The sequence below is a fragment of the Stigmatopora argus genome, chromosome 11, assembly GCF_051989625.1.
Source record: "Stigmatopora argus isolate UIUO_Sarg chromosome 11, RoL_Sarg_1.0, whole genome shotgun sequence".
NCBI lineage: Eukaryota > Metazoa > Chordata > Actinopteri > Syngnathiformes > Syngnathidae > Stigmatopora > Stigmatopora argus.
In genome coordinates this window covers 1,457,501-1,477,948 of record NC_135397.1, presented here as the reverse complement: position 1 = coordinate 1,477,948, position 20,448 = coordinate 1,457,501, and the positions used below count along the sequence as shown (strand labels likewise).

Below are 20,448 nucleotides of genomic sequence, written 5' to 3'. Positions count from 1 at the left end.
ACGGGGGGGTTTCCTCATGTAAATCTGTGTCGTTAAATTTGGAATATTTTCAGCTATATAAATAAACAAATCCTCCCTCGTTTTCATTTTCCGAGATCGCGGGGGGTGATGGAGCCTCTCCCAGGTAACCACGTTCACCAGGCGGGGGACGCCTTGATCTGCTGATCAGCCAATCACAAGTCACGAGGAGACAAACAACCAATCCCTCATAGCTAAGAACACTTTAGCCTACAATTAGCCTAGCATGCATGTTTTTTGGCCTTGGGGAAGAAACCGCAGTACCCGGAAAAAACCCACGCCAACTCCCCTCAAGGAATACCCACCTGGGATTGAACCCTCGACCCCACAACTGCGAGGCTAACTCCCTAACCACTTCACCACCATGCCACTCCCTCATAAATAGAAAAGTATATTCTCCTCCAATTTCTGACCGCCATTTTTAATGACATATTTCCTCATCCCTCGGGATTTGTGTTTGTTTCTCATGGTTGCGGCCGTATTATCCCTTCGCAACAAAAGAAAAGACTTCCGTCGAACATTGTTTTTCCATCCGAGTCTTAGCACCGTCACCAGATCCCACCGTGATGCTATTACGGAAAGGTCAGCGTCTGCTTCTGAGCAAAGCGCTACAGTTCCTGGACGAGATGGCGGCTAAGTGCTAAGTCCTCCATTCGGTTCCGTTAGAGCTCATTCGTGACTAACAAGGGAACGTCTGCTTCTACTTCATTCCAAGCCTACATTGCAGTAAACCTGCATCTTACAATCTACAGTAATCCCTCAAATATCGCTGATAAAGTACACCAAACGTTGCCGCGACAATCGAAAAACCGCAAAGTAGAATCACCCCTATTATTACTACCATACTACATGGTTTTTTAAAAATATTTTGACCGGTTCATATATCTCATCTCATTTTCTGAACCGCTTTATCCTCATTAGGCGCGCGGGGGGTGCTGGAGCCTATCTCTGACTCCGGGGGACACCCTAAATCGGTGGCCAGCCAATCGCAGGGCACAAGGAGACAAACAACCAATCACTCTTAGCTAGGGGCAATTTAGAGTGTCCAATCAGCCTACCATGAATTTTTTTGGAATGTGGGAGGAAACCGGAGTACCCGGAGGAAACCCACGCAGGCCCAAGATATTTTTAGATTTTAGCCGCCTGAAATGTTTTGGCGTGTTCACACGGACGGTCGCCAAAGCGTATAAATAAAGACTAGCGTGGGCTAGTCCGGAAGGGTCAATAAAAAAAGGAGGTGAAAGGCATTTAGAGATTTTCATCAAGGCTCTGGTTTTTCCTGCCAATCAATACAAGCGCCATTAAGCTTAACAAAGCTTCTTTGTCCATAAAATGGCACAACCAAGCATTCAGGGACTCCTTTCTTAGTGGTGCTCATGCCAAACCATAATATCAAAAAAAAGATTCTCCTATTACTGATAAACCAGTAAAAAAAAACTGGGATTACCCCCCAAAAAATTTGACCCCAAAACAGGAAGTAAAACGAGCCTCGTGCTACGTCAAAAACCCGACAAAAATAGCTCATAACTCAAATCACCCATTACTTAAATCATAATTCGACATTTTAACGCATTTCCAGCCCCATAAAAAGTCACATTTTAATTTTTTAAGGGCAATAATTCCGTTTGAAGGTCATTTTATTAAAACTAGCAATACCAGTCAAGTCCGATAAACAATGACAAATTGTTACTAGCAAAAATATATGAAATTATTATTACAAATTATTATTTCCATATCCTTATCCTCCATATTTTCATTGCATTCTTAAATTTTTAACGACAGGAAACCCGTCAAACGGCGATCGCCACGCGCACTGATGTAAAAATTAAAAATGGCTGAACGTGCTATGTGCATTCCAGACCTGTAGGTGGCGTTGTTTTAATTGTGATTACATAAGAGGCAGGAACTAAAAATATTAATTTAAAATGTTAAACGATCCATGGCGCTGATGCCAAGTGATAAATCCAGAAATTATGGACAAAAGAAAAACGTAATGGCAATTACTCCATTTTTTCAGGGCGGCTAACGAGCTAACTTAATCTGGCTGCTCTTGTCACGGCTGATTGGTTGTCATGACAAACACTCGTGGGCCCTTTCATGAGCAGTCGCCGTGAAAATAAAACAGAAAGGACAGAATAGAGGAGGTTTGGTGATGGACGCTTGCTTTACAAAAAAATAGAAATAAAAAATGACAAGGGAAGAATGGCTTTTGTTTTGAATCCCTCGACTGCTTTTCCCACTGCCGATGTTATTTTTGCGGTAAATGTCAACAAGTTTAGCAAATTTGTATTGATTGCAACTAATGCCCTAGCGCACCGATGCCCGCGAGTCATGAATGAAATAAACAAATTAAAAGTTTGCCGTGTTGTCGTTTCAAATCGCTTCGCGGAAGAGCAGATGTGAAGGAAAATCAATGACTTTTTCTTGCGCTCGGTTATAAATAAAACAAAAACAAACCAAAAAATAAAAATACAAATTCAGATTCAATTGCCAGTGAGGTAATAATTCATTTAAAAAAATGATAATTTTGACCTGAGTCCTCCAAAAATGACTTGATCCAATCACATGACAGTACTTAAGCCATGACTTTTTTCATTAATTTTACCACACTCAGAATCAATTAAAATTCAAGAAAAACGATAAATTCGGACCTTTACAGTCCAATTGATCCAAATTGAAAATTTGAGTTTATTTTGTTCTTATTGCGGAAACAAACATACAAAAAAAACGCACCTATCCACCTCACGCACAGACGAAATCCATATTCTGCAATGACAAAAAGACAAAAAAAAGTGAAAAATAATACTACATACATCACACCCATGTTAACTTTACACACCGTGGTTGGAATCTGGACAGTGTCCTCCCGAAACGTGTTTGTCTCCTTCACCAAAGACGCAGGAAAGTATCCGATGATGCCCATCTGGTCCACGTAGCGGTCACCAAAAACCTAGCGTAGACCAATTTCAGGAAAAATATCAATCTCGGCATCATTTTTCTCCACGGCGGGCTTAATTTTAAACGTACGCTGCCGGACCAGAAGACACCGCCGCCCTCCTCTGGTACTAATTTAGAATACACGTAAACCTTCTGACCCTTCTTGACATTGATGAATCTGCAGTCTGGGGCGATGAAGTCGTCCAAAACCGTGGCCATGGAGAGAACATCTGCCAAAGAAAAAAAAAACACACACACACACATAAAGTACTGTGTCTTTAAAACCAGAAGAAAGCGTCGGATTAAACGTACTTACGCGAACATTCCGCATCGCCGCAAATCTTCTTGTCCGCTAGTTTATCTACGGGAACGGCCTCCGATTTAGAGATGTGGTGCAGCATTACCACGTAGAGGACCAGCGCGAGCATTTTGCACAACAATCCTTTTGGAGGAAACTGAGGGGAAACTTCTGGAAGCTCAGGCGCTCTGACCAATCCTGTTTGATTTTCACAATTGCCACACTCTGGAAGCAGTTGGACTCTGAATAGGAGTTATTTAGCTTTGGTCAACCTAAGAAAACAAGTGTTACAATTCTGTAATGACTAAAAGTGCAATTATTATGTTTAAAACTATCCAAAGAGAACGAAAAGCTGTACCAACTGACCTTGTGAGTAAACATTGGATTGGTCGCCAGGACATACAACAACATGGACCTGGTTTTAGGGCCTAAAGGGGGCGTGGCTTGGGAAGGGGAGAGTTAAAAAAACAACATAAGATCATTTGGAAAGCAATAATATTTTTTTCAGTGTTAAATTATCTCATGCAAGGACAGAAATATTACACATTTGAAGAAGGGTTAAGAAATACAATAAAATCAACAGTATAATGGGGTAATTTCGGTCCAAATTAAAAATGTGCGGATTCCATTTACACTTGAATGAAGTTTAAAAAAAATACAAGTGAAATAATTTAATTAGACTTTGGTCTTACTTGACATATCTGTGAGGATGATTTCATACTTAAATGCAAACTTTCGTCAGTCTTGATGTAAAAACACTGACTTCCTCGTCGGCTGACGCAAAGCTTTGTAAGGCATTGGCTTGATTTAAGTGGCGTACTCTAATCCACTAGGGCAGCTCGGTTGGGCGGTGCTTACGCTGCTTAGAACACGATTTGGGGAACGCACCGCCCTCGCTGGGTGCCCTAAAATACCAAAGCAAATCACGCACTGTGACGTCAGATATTGTGACGTGTACCCTCCGAAAACTCAAAACCACCACCTCAACACCGTTGTTATTGTTGCCTTATTGGACTTCCAGGGTCCCACTTTTTCGCGGTGGGGGGTTTATAAAAGGCCGCTTCACTGAAAACGACCCCCGTATTAGGTAGGAAGGGTCACGTTAGTGCAAGGCAACTTCCCGGTGTTTTGAGAGTCCCCCCCCCCCCGGTCCGCTGTCTCTTTGCCAAGCAGCTTATGGATGCGCGGGTTTCTGAGTTGTTTGTCTCAGAAAATGGACACAATTGCAGCGGCTCTCGGACTGAAGTGAACCCGGGCAATGCTTGCGGACAGAACCCCGCTACCAAAAGGAAGAAGAAAAGACCAATAACACGTCATTTTCGCAGTTTTAAACCGAGCCACAGCACCCCGTATCTTCCTCCAGAGGTACGCTTTCTTAAAACAAACATTCAAATTAAGCGCTATCTTGTTACTACGCGCCACTTTCAATGCTACATTAAAACCCGTTTTTGGGTTCAAAGTCTGGTTTTGTGTTCTTTTAGTTCGCTAAGCTCGTTTACATTGTCCAATTAATCTATTATGGAATGCAGCAACGTTATTTTTGTAGCCATATAGACGTCTATATGACTTAAATTTACATTTTTGAGGGTGTTGTTAGCATGCTAATTTAGCAACAGCTGTGTTTGTAAATATAGTTCAACATGGGGGGCGTGCACTTGCTAATATTTATGTCAAGTATTTCGCCTCCTTGGCCAGCAATAGTATTTTTGTTTACGCTGAGTACTTTCATAATCAAACGTTTTTTTTAGCGGTAGCAATTTTGAATGGAATTTGACACATAATATATTTAGTAGCTTAGTGCACAGCTCTGCATTTCATTGTTATTAAAGCTAATTTGTTCAAAATTCTTTTGTTTACGCCTGCCTGTTTCTAACAGTTTCTCTTTCATTTCCCTGTTATTAAAGCTAATTTGTTCAAAATTCTTTTGTTTACGCCTGCCTGTTTCTAACAGTTTCTCTTTCATTTCCCAGGTAGAAGAAGGTAATATAGAATATAAGGTAAGAAGGACCTTTTAAAAAAAAAACTACAAGAATAAAAATTACCAGCAGAATGAGCCATGATAAGTAGCCTGCACTGTAGAATCTTTAAAAAAATGTCTATATTGTCATAACAAGTAATGCTTAGGCTAGCGATTGTATAAGGATTAAGACTTCTCAAGGTTGTATTTGCTACTCAGTCATCGCTACATGCTAAAAACATACTCGTTAGTTCATTGCAGATTGTAAATTGTTTCTAAATATGGGAATAACTTTGTATTTAAGTGACCTGGAAATGACTGACCAGGCTTGCGTGCACGTGAACTCACTTTTCTTGAGACCACAATATTGACACTTGCTAAATAAAATTGAAGAATGGAAAAATAAAATGAGTGACCATCACAAAAATTCATGCTGTTACCTTAAAGCAGCTTCTACATTCCTGAAACTGCACTTCACATTTTCACATCATTCCACGTTCTTACCCAACGTTCAGTTAATCCACAAAACTAAAGCTAAAAAAGGGTCAGCGTGAAGAACATTTGTAGGTTAACATTTTGTCAAGAAATCAGACACCAACAAGGATTAACGACACCAATGTTAGCATCGGTGTAGCAGTTCTTAAGTCTTGATCTTTGTCTCTCCCGTCTAGCTGAAGCTGGTGGACCCCACTCAAAGTCGTTTCGAGCACCTGGTAACGCAAATGAAATGGCGGCTTCAGGAAGGTCGCGGAGAAGCCGTCTATCAGATTGGGGTGGAGGATAACGGCATGTTGGTGGGACTGTCAGAGCAGGACATGAAGGCGTCTCTCACCACCCTCCATAAAATGGCCGAGAAGTGAGCTCCGCCCACCGTGCACTCGTTAAATATTCGCCCACTAAAAGAATTTTTTGTCCGACAGAGTCGGCGCCGATATCACCATCCTTCGGCACGCTCAGGTGGACTACGACGCCGATCAACCTCTTACCATTGCCGAAGCTTTAATCCGTAAGGTGCCGGATGACCAGCAGGTTGGTTAGCAAGGCTAGCATTTTTTTAATGACTTTTCTTTTTCTTTTTAGTTTTACTAGTTTTTGCTTTTTTACCTGCAGTTCCTGGACCTGCGAGTCGCCGTCCTGGGTAACGTGGACTCGGGCAAGTCCACCCTGCTGGGCGTTCTGACGCAGGGCGAGCTGGATAACGGACGGGGCAGGGCGAGACTCAACCTTTTCAGGCACCTTCATGAAATCCAGACCGGCCGAACTTCCAGCATCAGCTTCGAAATCCTCGGTTTCAACAGCAAAGGGGAGGTGAGTAAACCATCAGCGATAAACAAACGCTGGCCAAGACCGAACGACGGGTACGTTCCTATCACATCTATTTTCTTTTAACAATCACGCCGCGGCTGACGTAATCTTTGAATTGATTCGTCTCCAGGTGGTCAACTACAGCGAGTCTCGAACAGCGGAAGAAATTTGCGAAAGCGCCTCCAAGATGATCACGTTCATCGATCTGGCGGGCCACCACAAATACTTGAAGACCACCATCTTTGGCCTAACCAGCTACTGCCCTGATTTCGCCATGCTCGTCGTGGGAGCCAATACTGGCATCGGTGAGTGACCCTTTTTCACGCATTTCTAAATCTGGCCACATTGATGTGCTATTTTTCCCCATCTTTAATACATCGGGACTCGGCAGATCCACGAAATTGGGCGACTCGGACTGGACTCTGCAGGTGGACTCGGAGTTACAAACACACCATTCTTATCTAGTCAAGTCCTTTTTTTTTTAAATCCTTGCCTTAACTTGTTGAGCCAGCCAGCCAGCAGTGGTGTCAGAACACTCCATACATAACATCTGACCTTATGTAACAAACCAGACACTTTGGGGGTCATGAACCGTTCTATAAATATCATCAGCTGCGAGTCAAGTGCTATTCCTGACACCTCCAGATTCATCAGTTGCTCTTCCTACGCCATCTCCTCGTACAGAAAATCAGGAGTAAAGTCATACCTAAAACTGATGAGGTCATCGGTAGATTGGATTGGATTGGATAACTTTATTCATCCCGTATTCGGGAAATTTCGTTGTCACAGTAGCATGAGGGTGAGAATACAGACACAGAAAAATACATTTTAGACATAAATAGATAGGTAATAAGTAAGTTAATAAATAAATACATGAATAAATATATAAATAACTAAGCGTGTTGCTGAATTATATATATATATATATATATATATATATATATATATATATATATATATATATACATACATACATACACATAGATGTACATGCATGTCCAATATATTGTTTTTATTTGGGTGCTATCGACTGCGAGCTTACAAAGCTGGCAAATGTACGGTTCCACAAACTATCAATACACTTGGGAGGGTCCGAGAGGAGTATACTACTTCTCGTGTGCAAGTGGTCGTGCGTTATCCTATTGTGAGGACATTTGTGTGCATCATTTTGGCAATATTTTAAAGGGAAGACTAAAGCAAACAACCCTCAATAGGTTGCATCTAAAAGTCAGGGTGGAGGCAGGGCAAATAGAGCCAACCCGGGAGAAGAAAGGTATCAACATTTCAAACAAAATGAGAATTAAGTTTCAGAATGGTTTCTTCTTTTTTGTTAGCCGGCACCACGCGGGAGCACCTGGGCCTGGCCATGGCCCTGAAGGTGCCCATCTTCATGGTCATCAGCAAAGTGGACCTGTGCAGTCGGGCCACCGTGGAGCGAACGGTGCGGCAGCTGGAGCGACTCCTCAAGCAGCCCGGATGCAACAAGGTGCCCATGGTCGTGGCCAGCACGGACGACGCCGTCGCCGCCGCGCAGCAGTTCGCCCAGTCGCCCAAGTGCGTACCGACCTCTCAATTCATGTCCAAAATATCACGTAATGACTGTAGGCATATTTCTAGGAGTACCATATTTTCTCACATGTATGCTATATTTGTCGCTCCAAAAAATGATGACTGAATCGAAGGTACGGCTTATATGCGCACATGACATGCATGAAACTGGTGACAAAGACGAAACGCCATAACGCAAGACAATGTGGCCGATGGGGTCATTTATTTCAAAATAGAGAAAAGATAAACAGATAAAATGCTTAACAACATTTATTTTGATGTCTATGAATGAAATTCAAGAAGAAAAAACGTATCTTGCATAAAACATGAAAAATATGCGCGAAAATATGGTAATACACGGCCATAGTTTTGACCTTGTGATTTTTCCCTTCTTGGCAGCGTTACGCCCGTCTTTACCGCTTCCAGCGTGTCCGGGGAGAACCTGGACCTGCTCAAGGTCTTCTTCAACATCATTCCTCCGCTCAGCAACAGCAAGCAACAAGAGGAGCTCATGCAGCAGCTCACCGAGTTTCAGGTAAAAGCCAGCCAAAAATAAATACAAAAATGTCGCAAAATCTGAGATCAGGGAGCCAAAATCGACCGTCAAATGTGAAATCGGCCGTCAAATGTCGAAATTGACTGTCAAATGTCGAAATTGACTGTCAAATGTGAAATTGAGCGTCAAATGTGACATTGACTGTCAAATGTTCTTCAGGTGGACGAGATCTACACGGTGCCAGAAGTAGGGACTGTGGTGGGCGGTACCTTGTATAGGTGAGTCCGCCAACTATGAAAATATTCAAATGACTACTCAACAAAAAATGGAATGTGTGATTTTTATTTACTTTATTTTTTGTGGTTGCTAGTGGCATTTGCCGGGAAGGAGACGATCTGGTGGTGGGCCCCTCGGAATTGGGCCGCTTCCACAAGCTGACCGTCGGGAGCATCCAGCGGAACCGTTCCGCCTGCCGCGTCCTTCGAGCCGGACAGGCCGCCACGTTGGCGCTGGGCAACTTTGATCGCACGTTGCTAAGAAAGGTCTGCCTCCGACGGTGTTTTTTTTTTGACAGGGCGAGGGCCGACACCGTGACTTTTTGCGCCCGCAGGGAATGGTGATGGTGAGTCCGGAGATGGACCCTACCATCTGCTGGATATTTGAGGCGGAGATCGTGCTGCTCTTTCACACCAAAACCTTCCACAAGGGCTTCCAGGTGACCGTCCACATAGGCAACGTCAGGCAGACCGCCACGGTGGAGGCGGTTTACGGCAAGGTGGGTCGCTAAACGCACCCAAGTGCGTCGGAGCAGATTTTGCGCCCTCTGGTGGACGCGTGTGTTGTTTCATCCCCGTTTTCAGATGGGATATTTACCTGTCAACCTCTGCCGATAACTGCCCTTATAAATGATTATGATTCCCCTTACAAACCCCCAAAAAACCTTACAAACACCATACGTTTTTGGGGGTTTGTAAGGGGAATCATAATCATTTATAAGGGCAGTTATCGGCAGAGGTTGACAGGTATGTTATTTTTATTTTGGATTTTCTAGGGAAAACCAGTAAATAGTCTCTATCCATCATCTCTAATGCTGACTTTTGATTTTTCTCAAGAGGATTTGCCAATTTGATGCCCATATTTTTTAGACATTTTTAAACAGACATGTTTTTTTAAATTTTGCGGGCTTGCCAAAGACTGGGTTGCCAAATTCTTGATCATGTGTACGACAGGAAGAGCTGAGAACCGGAGAGAAGGCCGGTGTCCAGTTCAAATTTCTCAAGCATCCCGAGTACCTGAAGATGGGGGCCAAGGTCTTCTTCCGGGAGGGGGTCACGAAGGGCATCGGCCACATCACCAAGCTGCATCCCATTGCGCGCTACCGCCACGAGCCGGAGAGTGACGAGGACGACGATGACGACGACGATGACGAAGACTAGAAATTTGGCGTCTCAGACAAGTGGGTTTTGTTTTGATTACTATTTTTTTTTCAACAGACAAGTTTCTACCAAAGGTCAGACGGCGCTCTTTTTCCTCACCTGTGAACCTTCAAATAGCTCAAATAGCTAATAGAATGTAGCCCGACTGACACGTACACGTTCACCAGATCATCTTGCGATCGCTCACTCGTACATATTTAGCACTTGATTGATTAATGTGGAGGAACAATGGGATATTAAGATAAAAAAACCATGTGCAAACTGATGACAGCATAAAAAATCATATACAACACATACTCGGCTTCCAAAATAGCAAAATATTGGGATTTCAGTCAAATTTTGTGTCCCTGAACTTAAAAAAACCTAGCTAACATTTGTTTCTATGAGTCATAAATAGCACTTATCTTAAAACTGGGGTCAAATTCAAGATAACCTTCACTGACACTTTAAAAAAAAAATACACAACACGTACCGTATTTTTTCAGACTATAAGTCGCACTAGTCACAGAATGCTCATTGAAAGGGAAAATATTTATAAATTTATGTCACACTGAAGTTGCATTTTTTGCGGGGCAGCTTTTTAATTCATCAGAAACCAAAAACTAACATTAAGAGTTAACGTAATGGTAAAATAGGGAGCAACAGACAAAGTAGACAGCTGTTAATATAACACATTGATTTATTTTTTATAACTATAGACTAAAAACACAAGATATCAAGCTGTTGGCAGTCAGAGTGGAAAGAAATAAGCAACATAAGTTACAGGCCCTGCCAAACTATGAAAAAAAGTGTGACTTCTAGTCCAGAGAATACGGTAAAAGGCATGTGGCCACATGTTTTTGTACCTGACGAAATTAAATTATAGGGAAAGGGACAATTTGGCAATAAGTAGAATGTAAGAAATAGCTAGACAAGACATAACTTGTACCGCAAAAAAAGTATTTTTGTCAGTTGGGCACTGAGTGATAAATGGTTGTTTTATTTCATTTAAAACAAACCAAAAAAAAAGTGGTCAGCAAACTGGGAGTTTTGTTTGTATTCCAAGCCAGTTTGTTTACAAGGTATTTTCGTGCATTATTTTCAAGTTACTGATGTCACACACACACAAACAGTGCCTAATAGAAGTGCCTTCCAACATAACGAGTCATTTATGCAATTTAAAAGTTTAAAAAAAAAAAATCAAGTTGGTGCTACTGGTTTCTAATGCAAAAAAAATGTATCTAAATATTACTGTTAAGTACTGCTTCAAACCAAGAGTGCTATTGGGCCTTATTATACAATATTTTCTGACTTTTGCGCCCAGTTTTCCACGTTGACACTTCACTTGGCATTGCGTCGTTTTCCCCCCGAAATATTTCAACTATCGGATCTACTTTGACATTTATTTTTCCTCAGGTGTTTTTCTAGTCGTTTTTACATTTTACAATCAAAATATTTCAAGCTCTGTGATTTGTTTATTATCCCTTTTAAATAATGATAATGTTTATGTACAGATCCAATTGGTATGTTTGTGAATAAATCTTTTATCACGTTAAAAGGGTGTTTTATTTTTTTAGACGGCATTTTATTCTATATGTCAAAAGAGGGAAAAAAATGGAAATGTTATTTTTTTTTTTGAAAATTCATGTTCTGAGATAACTATACCACTGACATGCCTTTTTAGATGGAGTAAAATAATTTGGACTAATGACTTTTCTTGCCAGGTTGAGCTCGTTAGTAGCATCCGCTTGCGTGTTGTGATTCAACTACAGGGTAAGACTTCTTTATTTATTTTTTACTTACTATAGTCATACCTCTACTTATGAAAGTTTCAGGTTAGGAATTTTTTTATATTATATTATGACCATGAGCAGGTCAATACCAAGTTATTTGTTTTTTTGTTATCTAAGCAAGCCTTCTAAATGTATGACTATGTATTATTAGCATATGTGATCCAAATATAGAATTTTACTACTTTTGAGAACAAACAACATTAGTGAATAGTTGATCCACCCATTTTGAATGGCAGCTTTTTGTTCCAAGCCATCTAGCGCAGACACTTGAAGCAACGGGGGTTGTGCTGAAACAGGAAGCAGCTGAGTGCAATCCGCTGATTGCACTTGTAGGAGACCAGATTGACACCAAAAAAGTTGCTCTCTTGATGGGTTGGAACTTAAACCCGCTCCCACTTGGTCGAATAGTTTGCCCTCCCCCGTAATCAAGCTTTATTAACACACACTCACTATTCATTCATCCCTTCATTTTCTGAACCATTTTATCCTCACGAGGGTCGTGGGGGTGCCGGAGCCTATCCCAGGGACAATATTGGACCTACAAATAGCATAAAAAGAAATTAATAGCCACTTTAGTATCGCGGGGGTGCCGGAGCCTATCCCAGGGACAATATTGGACCTACAAATAACATAAAAAGAAATTAATAGCCACCTTAGTGTCACGGGGGTGCCGGAGCCTATCCCAGGGACATTATTGGACCTACAAATAACATAAAAATAAATTAATAGCCACCTTAGTATCGCGGGGGTGCCGGAGCCTATCCCAGGGACAATATTGGACCTACAAATAACATAATAAGAAATTAATAGCCATCTTAGTGTCACAGGGTGCCGGAGCCTATCCCAGGGACACCCTGTATAGGTGGCCAGCCAATTGCAGGGTACAGGGAGATAAAGATCCATTCACGCTCACTCATACCTAGGTACAATTTAGAGTGTCCAATTAGCCTAGCATGCATGTCTTTGGAATGTGGGAAGAAAGCGGAGTACCCGGAGGAAACCCACGCAGAGAACGTGCAAACTCCACACAGGTGGGCCGACCCGGATTTGAACCCAGTACCCCAGAGCTATGAGGCCAACGTGCTCACCACTTAAGCACCGGGCCGCATTATTAGAACATGTGACATAAATATACAATTAAACCTATATACTTTTACTACTTTGAGAACAAACGGCATTAGTGAATAGTTGGTCCACCCATTTTGAAGGGCAGCTTTTTTGTTCCAAGCAATCCAGCACAGATAGTTTAACCGACGGGGGTGTTCCAATCCATCCAGCAGACACTTGATGCAGCGGGGGTTGTGCTCAAACAACAAGCACCTGAATGCAATTCGCTGATTGCACTTGTAGAACCAGTTTGGTGAAAAAACGCTCTTCTTTATGAGTTGGAACGAGAACCCACACCCATTTTTTTTGCATAGTTTGCCCAACACTGTCATCTTGCTTCATTCACACGTATTCACTATTTAGGAAAAAAATTAACAAAAAACGAGATTTACGAAAGAATTGAATTTATTATAGGATCAAACTTGTAACAATGTTAAGGCTTTCTGGCTTTCCATAGCAAGTTGTCAATGGGATTATTAGTTATTAATTCAAAAAGTATGTCGGGGAAACTTTAAGTCTTATTTGTACAAGTAGATAAGGCACTTCTGAATAGAATAATTGATCAGTATTTTTGGAAGAAAGAATCCAGAGTCCCCGAAGCTCCTCCCTTCGCCCCGCCTTGCGAGCGGCGTCTTTTGGGAGGCGGTCCTCCCGACGGCCGGCTTTTTGTATTGGCCGGAGAGGAGGGTGTCGGAACGGGACCTCCCGGGGAGGGCGAATCCGAGAAGGATTTGTGCAAGTCCAGGGCGAAGTGATAGTCGTCGTGTTCGGGTGCCTCCCACGCCGGGACGTCCTTGCCGCAGCGTTGGCATTTGATCGAGTCTTCCGCGGTGGGCGGGGCCAGGTCGGCGTCCCGCTTTAAACTCGTTTCGGGGTTTTTTTGGAGGAAGAAGGAGGCGATGTCGGTGCCGGGGCCCGCCGAAGCGGGGGTTGAGGGTCCCGGCGTTTGGTGCCTGTTAAAGAAGGACTGGATGCTGGGGCGGGTTTTGCGTGGGGTGTCACCGACGGCGTTGAGTCTTTGAGTGGGCGGGGGGACAGCGCTCAGGAAGCCCGCGATGCCCCCCGCCGATGCCGAAGGGGCGTCGGAGAATTTGCCGGCGGAGAGGTGGAGCAGGGTGAGGGGAGGAGTCCTGCGTCAAACGAACCCATTAAAAGATGGATATATTTACATTGGTTTGCGAGGGACGTACCAAGCGGCTTGCTGATTTCCCGCGGCGTTCAGGCTCTTGATGATGGCGAAAGCGTCACTGGATAATTTAGCGGCGTCGTAGCGCACTAAAGCGCAACATCGGGAGAAACTGCTGGTCTTGTCGCCCAGCTGCCGGACGCCCACCGTTAGAAGCTTTGCCACTCTACTGTTCTGAAAGTATGAAAAATGATTACGGGATAGGTCAAAGGTCACTTGGAAGTATTTTTCCTACCACTTCTCTGTCCTTGGACAGCCTTTCTTCCAATTCCAAAGCCAGCTGATGAAGCCAATGTTGGACCTACAAATAACATAAAAAGACATGAATAGCCACCTTATTATGCTAGAGGAGATGATGCAATACTATTAAGTTTTATCCACAAAAATACACATTGATAACAAATAGTGCAATGCTATATTGCCAAAAGTAAACTTATTATATCATATATTTCTCAGTTATAATCTTGAGCAAAAATATCGCAGTGATTCCAAAATAAAACTCAAATGTTTTATTTTGGAAATTTGGGGGTTTAAGAAAATTGCGGAATAATTTTGAAATAAAAAAAATAAACCTACATGGAATACAGTTCGTTCCGGTATTAATATTAACTTATTAATAAATTTTGTTAGCTCCATACAATATCTTATTTTGAAAATTCAAAATATTCACACATTTTTCTCATTATTGTACAAAAATCAGTGTATGAAAACATTTTTATTTTTGTGCCAGATAATAGAATTTCTATTCAAAAATAAAGTCGGGTGGGAAAAACTCATAAATGTTGTTTCATTTCCCCCCGAATGAGTTGATCTATTTTTCAATTGAATTGATTATCCCGCCTCTTGCGTAATGCTAATACGAAACAATGGTGACGACTACCTGCTCTTTTGTAGCTAGCGATGTCTTCCCAGGAAAGTTCTTACTGCAGCCGATAGACTTGGGCAGCTGTCTGGGCTTGACCGATTCAAAGTCCACTCCCCGGCACAAATCGTACAGCCACTGACTGCACAAAAACCCATTCGGTTCCAGCATTTAAAGCAAGACTCGGCTTCTACGGCGTTACCCGGTCTTCTCGCCAAAGTGCTGCCCCAGTTGAGATTGAGTAAATCGAGTCAACTCCCCCACGAACTCCACTTGAAGCGTTTCGGTGACGGAGGCGCCCAGTTTCCCTCCCAGGTTGCGTCTGCGGACAACAACAAAAACGAAGGTGGGTCACCAAGTCCAGGTTTCTTAGTTCGCTCAAATGCTCACATTTTGCTAATGGGTAGCGTGTTGAAAAGTTCCGTCACAGAGTCCAGCGGCAAGACGGTTTGTCGATTCGGTTTGTTCAGACCGCACGCCAGTTTGGCCAGCACCTGAAATAAAAACACGGGAATTTCATTAAGCATTGCAAATGATCAATACTGTGATTTTAATAGGAAGATTATCTAACAGATGCATTTATTGGTCATTTGAAAAGAGCTACAAATATTTAATAACGTATTTAAATCCCGAGATGTGCCAGATACGATCATGTGTTTAGAGTTGGAGCCTGGTCACAATATTTTCAGATGATTGGAATCGAGTAAAAAAAATAAAATAAAAATAAAAATATTAAAATTAAAATTTGTTTTGAAAGTTTTTTTTATGGTCAAAGTTTTCCGGCTGTCACTCTGAATCAACACATTGGAAGTAATAAAATAAAATACAAATCAGTATCGGCACATCCCTAGAATGTCAAATATTTTTTCATAAAAATCGTGCAAAGGCATAAGCCCCGCCCCCCAGATTTGGGAGATTTTTTTTTTCTTACCTTATTGTGCGATATCCCAGCTGAGCACTGAAAGCTCGTGTGTTTCTCCACGGCCGCCCTCATTTCCTCCACGATGAGGGCCCCCACGGCGAGCTCGAGTTCGGCCGTGTTGTGCTCCGCTAAGGACGCTAGCCAATCCTGGACGCCTATGGACCTCTGATTTTCTGCGGGACACACGTGAGTAGAGCATTAATTATTTGGACAAAGCCCCGTGACATGGATGTAAAATTTGGATTGTTCCTGTGAGTGGGATCGTAATCGTTCGGGAATAATAACAACATTTAAGAACCAGACCTGTATAGCCACACTAACCTTTATCCACGGTGGCCGCCGCTTCTTCAGGCAAGCGAGGGTAACCTTGGATGCAAGTGGTTGTCAGCAGGTCGGGCGTCACGGCTCGGTCCGCCGCGTCCTTCAGCCGCTGCCGGACGGCCTCGCTCAGGTCCATGTAGGCCTCGTCGATGCTGGCTCTCTCCACCACGGCGAAGCGAGACATGACTTCTATGACCTCCACGCTGGCCTCTCGGTAGCTGGAACGCAACCGCGCTCAGGTTGGGATTCGGACACGGTGACGTGAGGCTTACTTACGGACTCAGGTCAGCCTTGCCGTGAGACTCGCGCACCCGAGCCACTCGGAGGTCCGGGCATAGCTTCTTGGCATCGTCCACCCACATATTTTTGGTGACGCCGTGAGCTCGGGCCTCGTAGCTCACGGCTATTATTCTAATTCGGGGAGAAAAAGATTAGCACTTTGAAAAAGGAAATCACAATTTTAACATCATTCTTGTTTTTAGATGTCTTTTCCAACTCATTTGCTTACCATTTTCTCATAAAACATCTGTGAACTCTTAATTATAATTTTACTAGTGCAATTCTCCCATCAAAATTGACAAAAACAGGTGATTTATGACTTTTTCTAAATAATCATCCAGCATTATTTTTGTTTCTTGAATTTAAAAAATAAAATAAAAGGTTGTTGTGGATATGACAATCTGCGAGGTTTATAAAATGTAAAGGCAATGATGGACAGCCTAGGTGGGGCTCACCCTCCTCCTTTCCAAGTCTTGTACTGGGCCACCACACAAGGCGTTTTCTTCAGGGTTGGATTCAGCCTCTGTTCCACCTGCACATAGAAACAGTCCATGTCCACCAACGCCACCACTCTGTCTTTCCCGTATTCCATTTTGGAAGAACGAGCTATCACGACAAGTTCATTACGGATCTATTTTAGCGACAATGTACAACGCAGAGTGTAGCATTTATTTTCCCGCAAATTGGGGTCTTACATAACCGCGTCATCAAAAGTGGACGGATAAACAGTCTGTCTTTGGTGACGTAATTTAGAGCGACAAATTAGGCAAAGTATATTTCAGTCTTTGCCCCCGTCAAAACTATACTGTATAAAAAATAAACAGACAACAGTCAACAAAGAACAATCTTTCGCTTAATGTTCTATTGTATCGAGCGTTTTTTAAATTTCATCCATATATTCATTTATTTTGTTATGTGTCGCTGTCACATTGTGGATAATGTTACGAAATCGGAATGCTTTAATTTTGTAACCATGTGAGAAATATGAGATACAGTATTGACTGTATCTAGGGAAAAAGAGGACATTCACTGAGCCGTTTTCGTGTTGAAATATGATTGGCTGGTGAACATTTTTTAAAAATACTTTTGTATTTAAAAAATGTAATAAAAGTATTGCAGCACCCAATATTTGTACGGAATAAAATGTACAGTTTGGAGAGTTGTGTTTTCTAATCAGGCAAATTCTGGCTAGCCCGGGTCCTAAGGCAGGATCCGATAGGTCAGGTTTCAAGTGAGCGCAGTCTCCTTCAGCTCGTCCTCCAACCGGTCAAGGCTGCCTCGCCCGTACGGCTCGGGAACATCTGTCCAAAAGTCACTTTACTCCACGTCAAGACCTCTCTACGACCGGTAAGGGACTCGTTTTGACCCGTGGTAATTAAAAAAACGCCTGCCTCGTTCTTAAACGCACACAATGAAGCTCTTTGGCTGGCTTTTGCCACTCGCCGGTAACTCTGCTTTAGCTTTAGCCTATTTAGCTAAGCTAGCAGCGGCACGACATTTCGAACTCCTCCAGTGTGAAATGTATCTAATTATCTTAAAAATGCGCACCTTTGTCTTAACCGTGTTGTGATGTTAATCATTGTATTTTGCATTTGACCTACAGACTTGGGTTGTTTAGGCAGTGTTTTTTTTCTTCTACTTTGGCCTATGCTGAGTGACTGCCCTCGATAACGCACATCACTTTGACGTGCTGCTAATTAGCGGCAACATGTGCCCTCAACCCCGCCTCACTTTTAAACCAACTCCCGATAAGAAGCAGATGCTTTGTGCTAAATGGCCAATCTGTCCCTCCGTGTTCACAGGGCCTCTCAGGCCCTTACGAGAAGTCGGCGAACGGTCACAATTGCGTTTCAAGAACAACGAATCAAATCAGAAAGCGTTCTTGGCCAATATTTGTAAAATTACAACACGTTCATCTATTTTGTATAGATCCACGCGAAATCTGGCGTTCAGATGACTGATGAAACACAAGGTTACTGTTGCTAGTATGTAACTAGGAAGGTCAGACTATATCGAACATAATACAGATTATTTTTAAGGTATATGCTAACTCATTTCATCACATAGTAACGCGTTTCATTTGATATAGATATTGTTTGGGGTGCCCACTTGTTCATTTTAGGGTAAAAATTGAGCAGGGCCTTGCTTGAGGCCGACTGTTAGTCAAACAATTGGAGGGCAGACATAGTAAACAAATGGTCTTTAATGAAGCTGTCAATGGTGTGTGTTAAGATATGTGAAGAAGATTAACGCTGCCCCCACGATGACACCTGGCGACAAATTCCACGGAGTAGGAGCTGAGATTTTAAGTCGTGACCTTTCTTCTTTGAGGCAAATTTGCTGACCACTGCTGCGTGTCCCTTGCATAATATTAAACTACTGCAGTGGTACCACCCTCGTAACATTAAATAAGCGGCTTTTAAAAATAGAGTTGTTCCAATCACATGTTTTTGCCCCTTAATTCGAGAACGTGCCATCTGATTTTGAGGATCTGCCAATCCTTAACCATCTCAATTTATTGAATCATTCCTTTTTTTTTGGTCTATCTTAATTTTAGGGATTTAAAAAATCTATTAAAAGCACTATAGTTTTTGGGTGACTGGCAGCCAAAGCTCCCAGTCAAAATGGATTGGTAGTCAATGGCAGCCAATGTTTTTAGACTTAGAATAAAAAAATTATGTAAAAACCTGAGCTTAAAAAGAATATCTGTGTGAAAACTGTGTAATCTGTATTTGAAAATAATTTGAATGTTTTGCACACTAGAACTAATCTGTTTTCCCCTTTTTTGCAGCAACAATGGCTGTCCCTCCCTCATATGTTGATCTGGGCAAGTCCGCCAAGGACATCTTCAACAAAGGCTACGGTAGGAATTCCCACTGACCAAACCGATGAATTATCCAACCCGTCTGCTCTGACAAGGTTTAATCAAAACAACCCTTTGTTCAGGATTTGGCCTGGTGAAGCTCGACGTCAAAACAAAGTCAGCCAGTGGAGTGGTAATTACACTATTTGTTTAATTTTTTAGATGTTTATTGGTATAAAATGTGACAGAAGCACATGAGTATAGAAAAAAAAAATACTGTGATTGCAAATGCAGTTTGGTTTTTCTTCAAAGCTTAAATTTTGTGTTGCTTCAGGAATTCAAAACATCAGGATCCTCCAACACTGACACAAGCAAAGTTAATGGCAGCCTTGAAACCAAATACAAGAGGGCAGAGTACGGCCTGACGTTCACCGAGAAATGGAACACCGACAACACCCTGGGAACAGAAATGACCATTGAAGATCAGGTAAACACAACCAAGGATGTCGGATACTAAATGCGCTCTTATGACCCATTGGCTACCTCACCATTGCCTTATTATTTTTCCATTTGTCATAGATTGCCAAAGGACTCAAGTTGACTTTTGATACCACCTTCTCGCCAAACACCGGGTATGATCGTTATACCCGAGGCTAGATTTTTTGGGGGGCTCGGGGGTCTATCGTTGCCCCCGGAGGGACTGATGAAATTCCGTTATTTCCCCGACAGCAAGAAGAGCGGCAAAGTCAAGACCGCCTACAAACGGGAGTACGTCAATCTGGGCTGCGACGTCGACTTTGACTTTGCCGGCCCCACCATCCACGGCGCGGCCGTGGTCGGCTACGAGGGCTGGCTCGCCGGCTACCAGATGACCTTTGACACGGCCAAGTCCAAGATGACCCAGAACAACTTTGCCATCGGCTACAAGACCGGAGACTTCCAGCTGCACACCAATGTGTAAATGACACCATTTCTTACACCTGTCGACAACCACAGCCTCACAAATGAATCGGAACCACGTTTCCTGCACATTTTAGACCAGGGGTAGGGAGCCTATGGCTCGGGAGCCACATGTGGCTCTTTTGATAGGTGCATATGGCTGTCCGCTAACCTGTGATTTAAAATATGGAAATCGTTGGTAAGAGAGCTAAGTCCCGAACGCACCAATAGGAAGCGTCATGTCGGCACTGTGGCGTTGACA

The 20,448-nt window shown here is 42.7% G+C and overlaps 4 protein-coding genes across 5 annotated transcripts in view; 2 read left to right on the top strand and 2 right to left on the bottom strand.

The window, feature by feature from the left end:
• Positions 1 to 2,682: 2,682 nt before the first annotated feature.
• On the bottom strand, positions 2,683 to 4,034 carry LOC144084299 (otoraplin-like). 2 transcript variants are annotated; one of them, XM_077612588.1, is made up of 6 exons: positions 3,946 to 4,034; positions 3,620 to 3,696; positions 3,272 to 3,495; positions 3,046 to 3,185; positions 2,858 to 2,968; positions 2,683 to 2,784 (listed from the first exon to the last, which is right to left on the bottom strand). In XM_077612588.1, exons 2-6 carry the CDS (start codon positions 3,652 to 3,654, stop codon positions 2,761 to 2,763), a joined length of 534 nt encoding a protein of 177 aa, XP_077468714.1. In that variant the 5' UTR covers positions 3,655 to 3,696; positions 3,946 to 4,034; the 3' UTR covers positions 2,683 to 2,760. The 2 variants fall into 2 exon arrangements, with proteins under 2 accessions (XP_077468714.1, XP_077468716.1); XM_077612590.1 differs by having other exon boundaries at positions 3,272 to 3,525; positions 3,946 to 4,022.
• A 175-nt stretch (positions 4,035 to 4,209) lies between these two features.
• Positions 4,210 to 11,532, top strand: gtpbp2a (GTP binding protein 2a). The gene is made up of 12 exons (XM_077613736.1): positions 4,210 to 4,618; positions 5,224 to 5,250; positions 5,882 to 6,066; positions 6,131 to 6,239; positions 6,321 to 6,518; positions 6,646 to 6,820; positions 7,850 to 8,069; positions 8,463 to 8,598; positions 8,779 to 8,837; positions 8,930 to 9,101; positions 9,170 to 9,334; positions 9,789 to 11,532. The coding sequence occupies exons 1-12, from the start codon at positions 4,430 to 4,432 to the stop codon at positions 9,993 to 9,995; spliced, it is 1,842 nt and encodes a 613-aa protein (XP_077469862.1). The 5' UTR covers positions 4,210 to 4,429; the 3' UTR covers positions 9,996 to 11,532.
• Positions 11,533 to 13,261: 1,729 nt separating this feature from the next.
• polh (polymerase (DNA directed), eta) lies at positions 13,262 to 17,152 on the bottom strand. The gene is made up of 10 exons (XM_077614183.1): positions 16,900 to 17,152; positions 16,442 to 16,576; positions 16,166 to 16,383; positions 15,854 to 16,017; positions 15,313 to 15,416; positions 15,125 to 15,244; positions 14,941 to 15,064; positions 14,296 to 14,361; positions 14,065 to 14,234; positions 13,262 to 14,004 (listed from the first exon to the last, which is right to left on the bottom strand). Exons 1-10 carry the CDS (start codon positions 17,034 to 17,036, stop codon positions 13,437 to 13,439), a joined length of 1,806 nt encoding a protein of 601 aa, XP_077470309.1. The 5' UTR covers positions 17,037 to 17,152; the 3' UTR covers positions 13,262 to 13,436.
• Positions 17,153 to 17,623: 471 nt separating this feature from the next.
• Positions 17,624 to 20,448, top strand: part of LOC144084769 (non-selective voltage-gated ion channel VDAC2) — a 5,037-nt gene continuing 2,212 nt past the window's right edge. The window contains exons 1-6 of the mRNA XM_077613497.1: positions 17,624 to 17,791; positions 19,236 to 19,307; positions 19,391 to 19,440; positions 19,582 to 19,734; positions 19,827 to 19,879; positions 19,977 to 20,204. Of these exons, the coding sequence (XP_077469623.1) occupies positions 19,241 to 19,307; positions 19,391 to 19,440; positions 19,582 to 19,734; positions 19,827 to 19,879; positions 19,977 to 20,204 (551 nt within the window). The 5' untranslated portion in view covers positions 17,624 to 17,791; positions 19,236 to 19,240. The remainder of the gene's footprint in view (positions 17,792 to 19,235; positions 19,308 to 19,390; positions 19,441 to 19,581; positions 19,735 to 19,826; positions 19,880 to 19,976; positions 20,205 to 20,448) is intronic.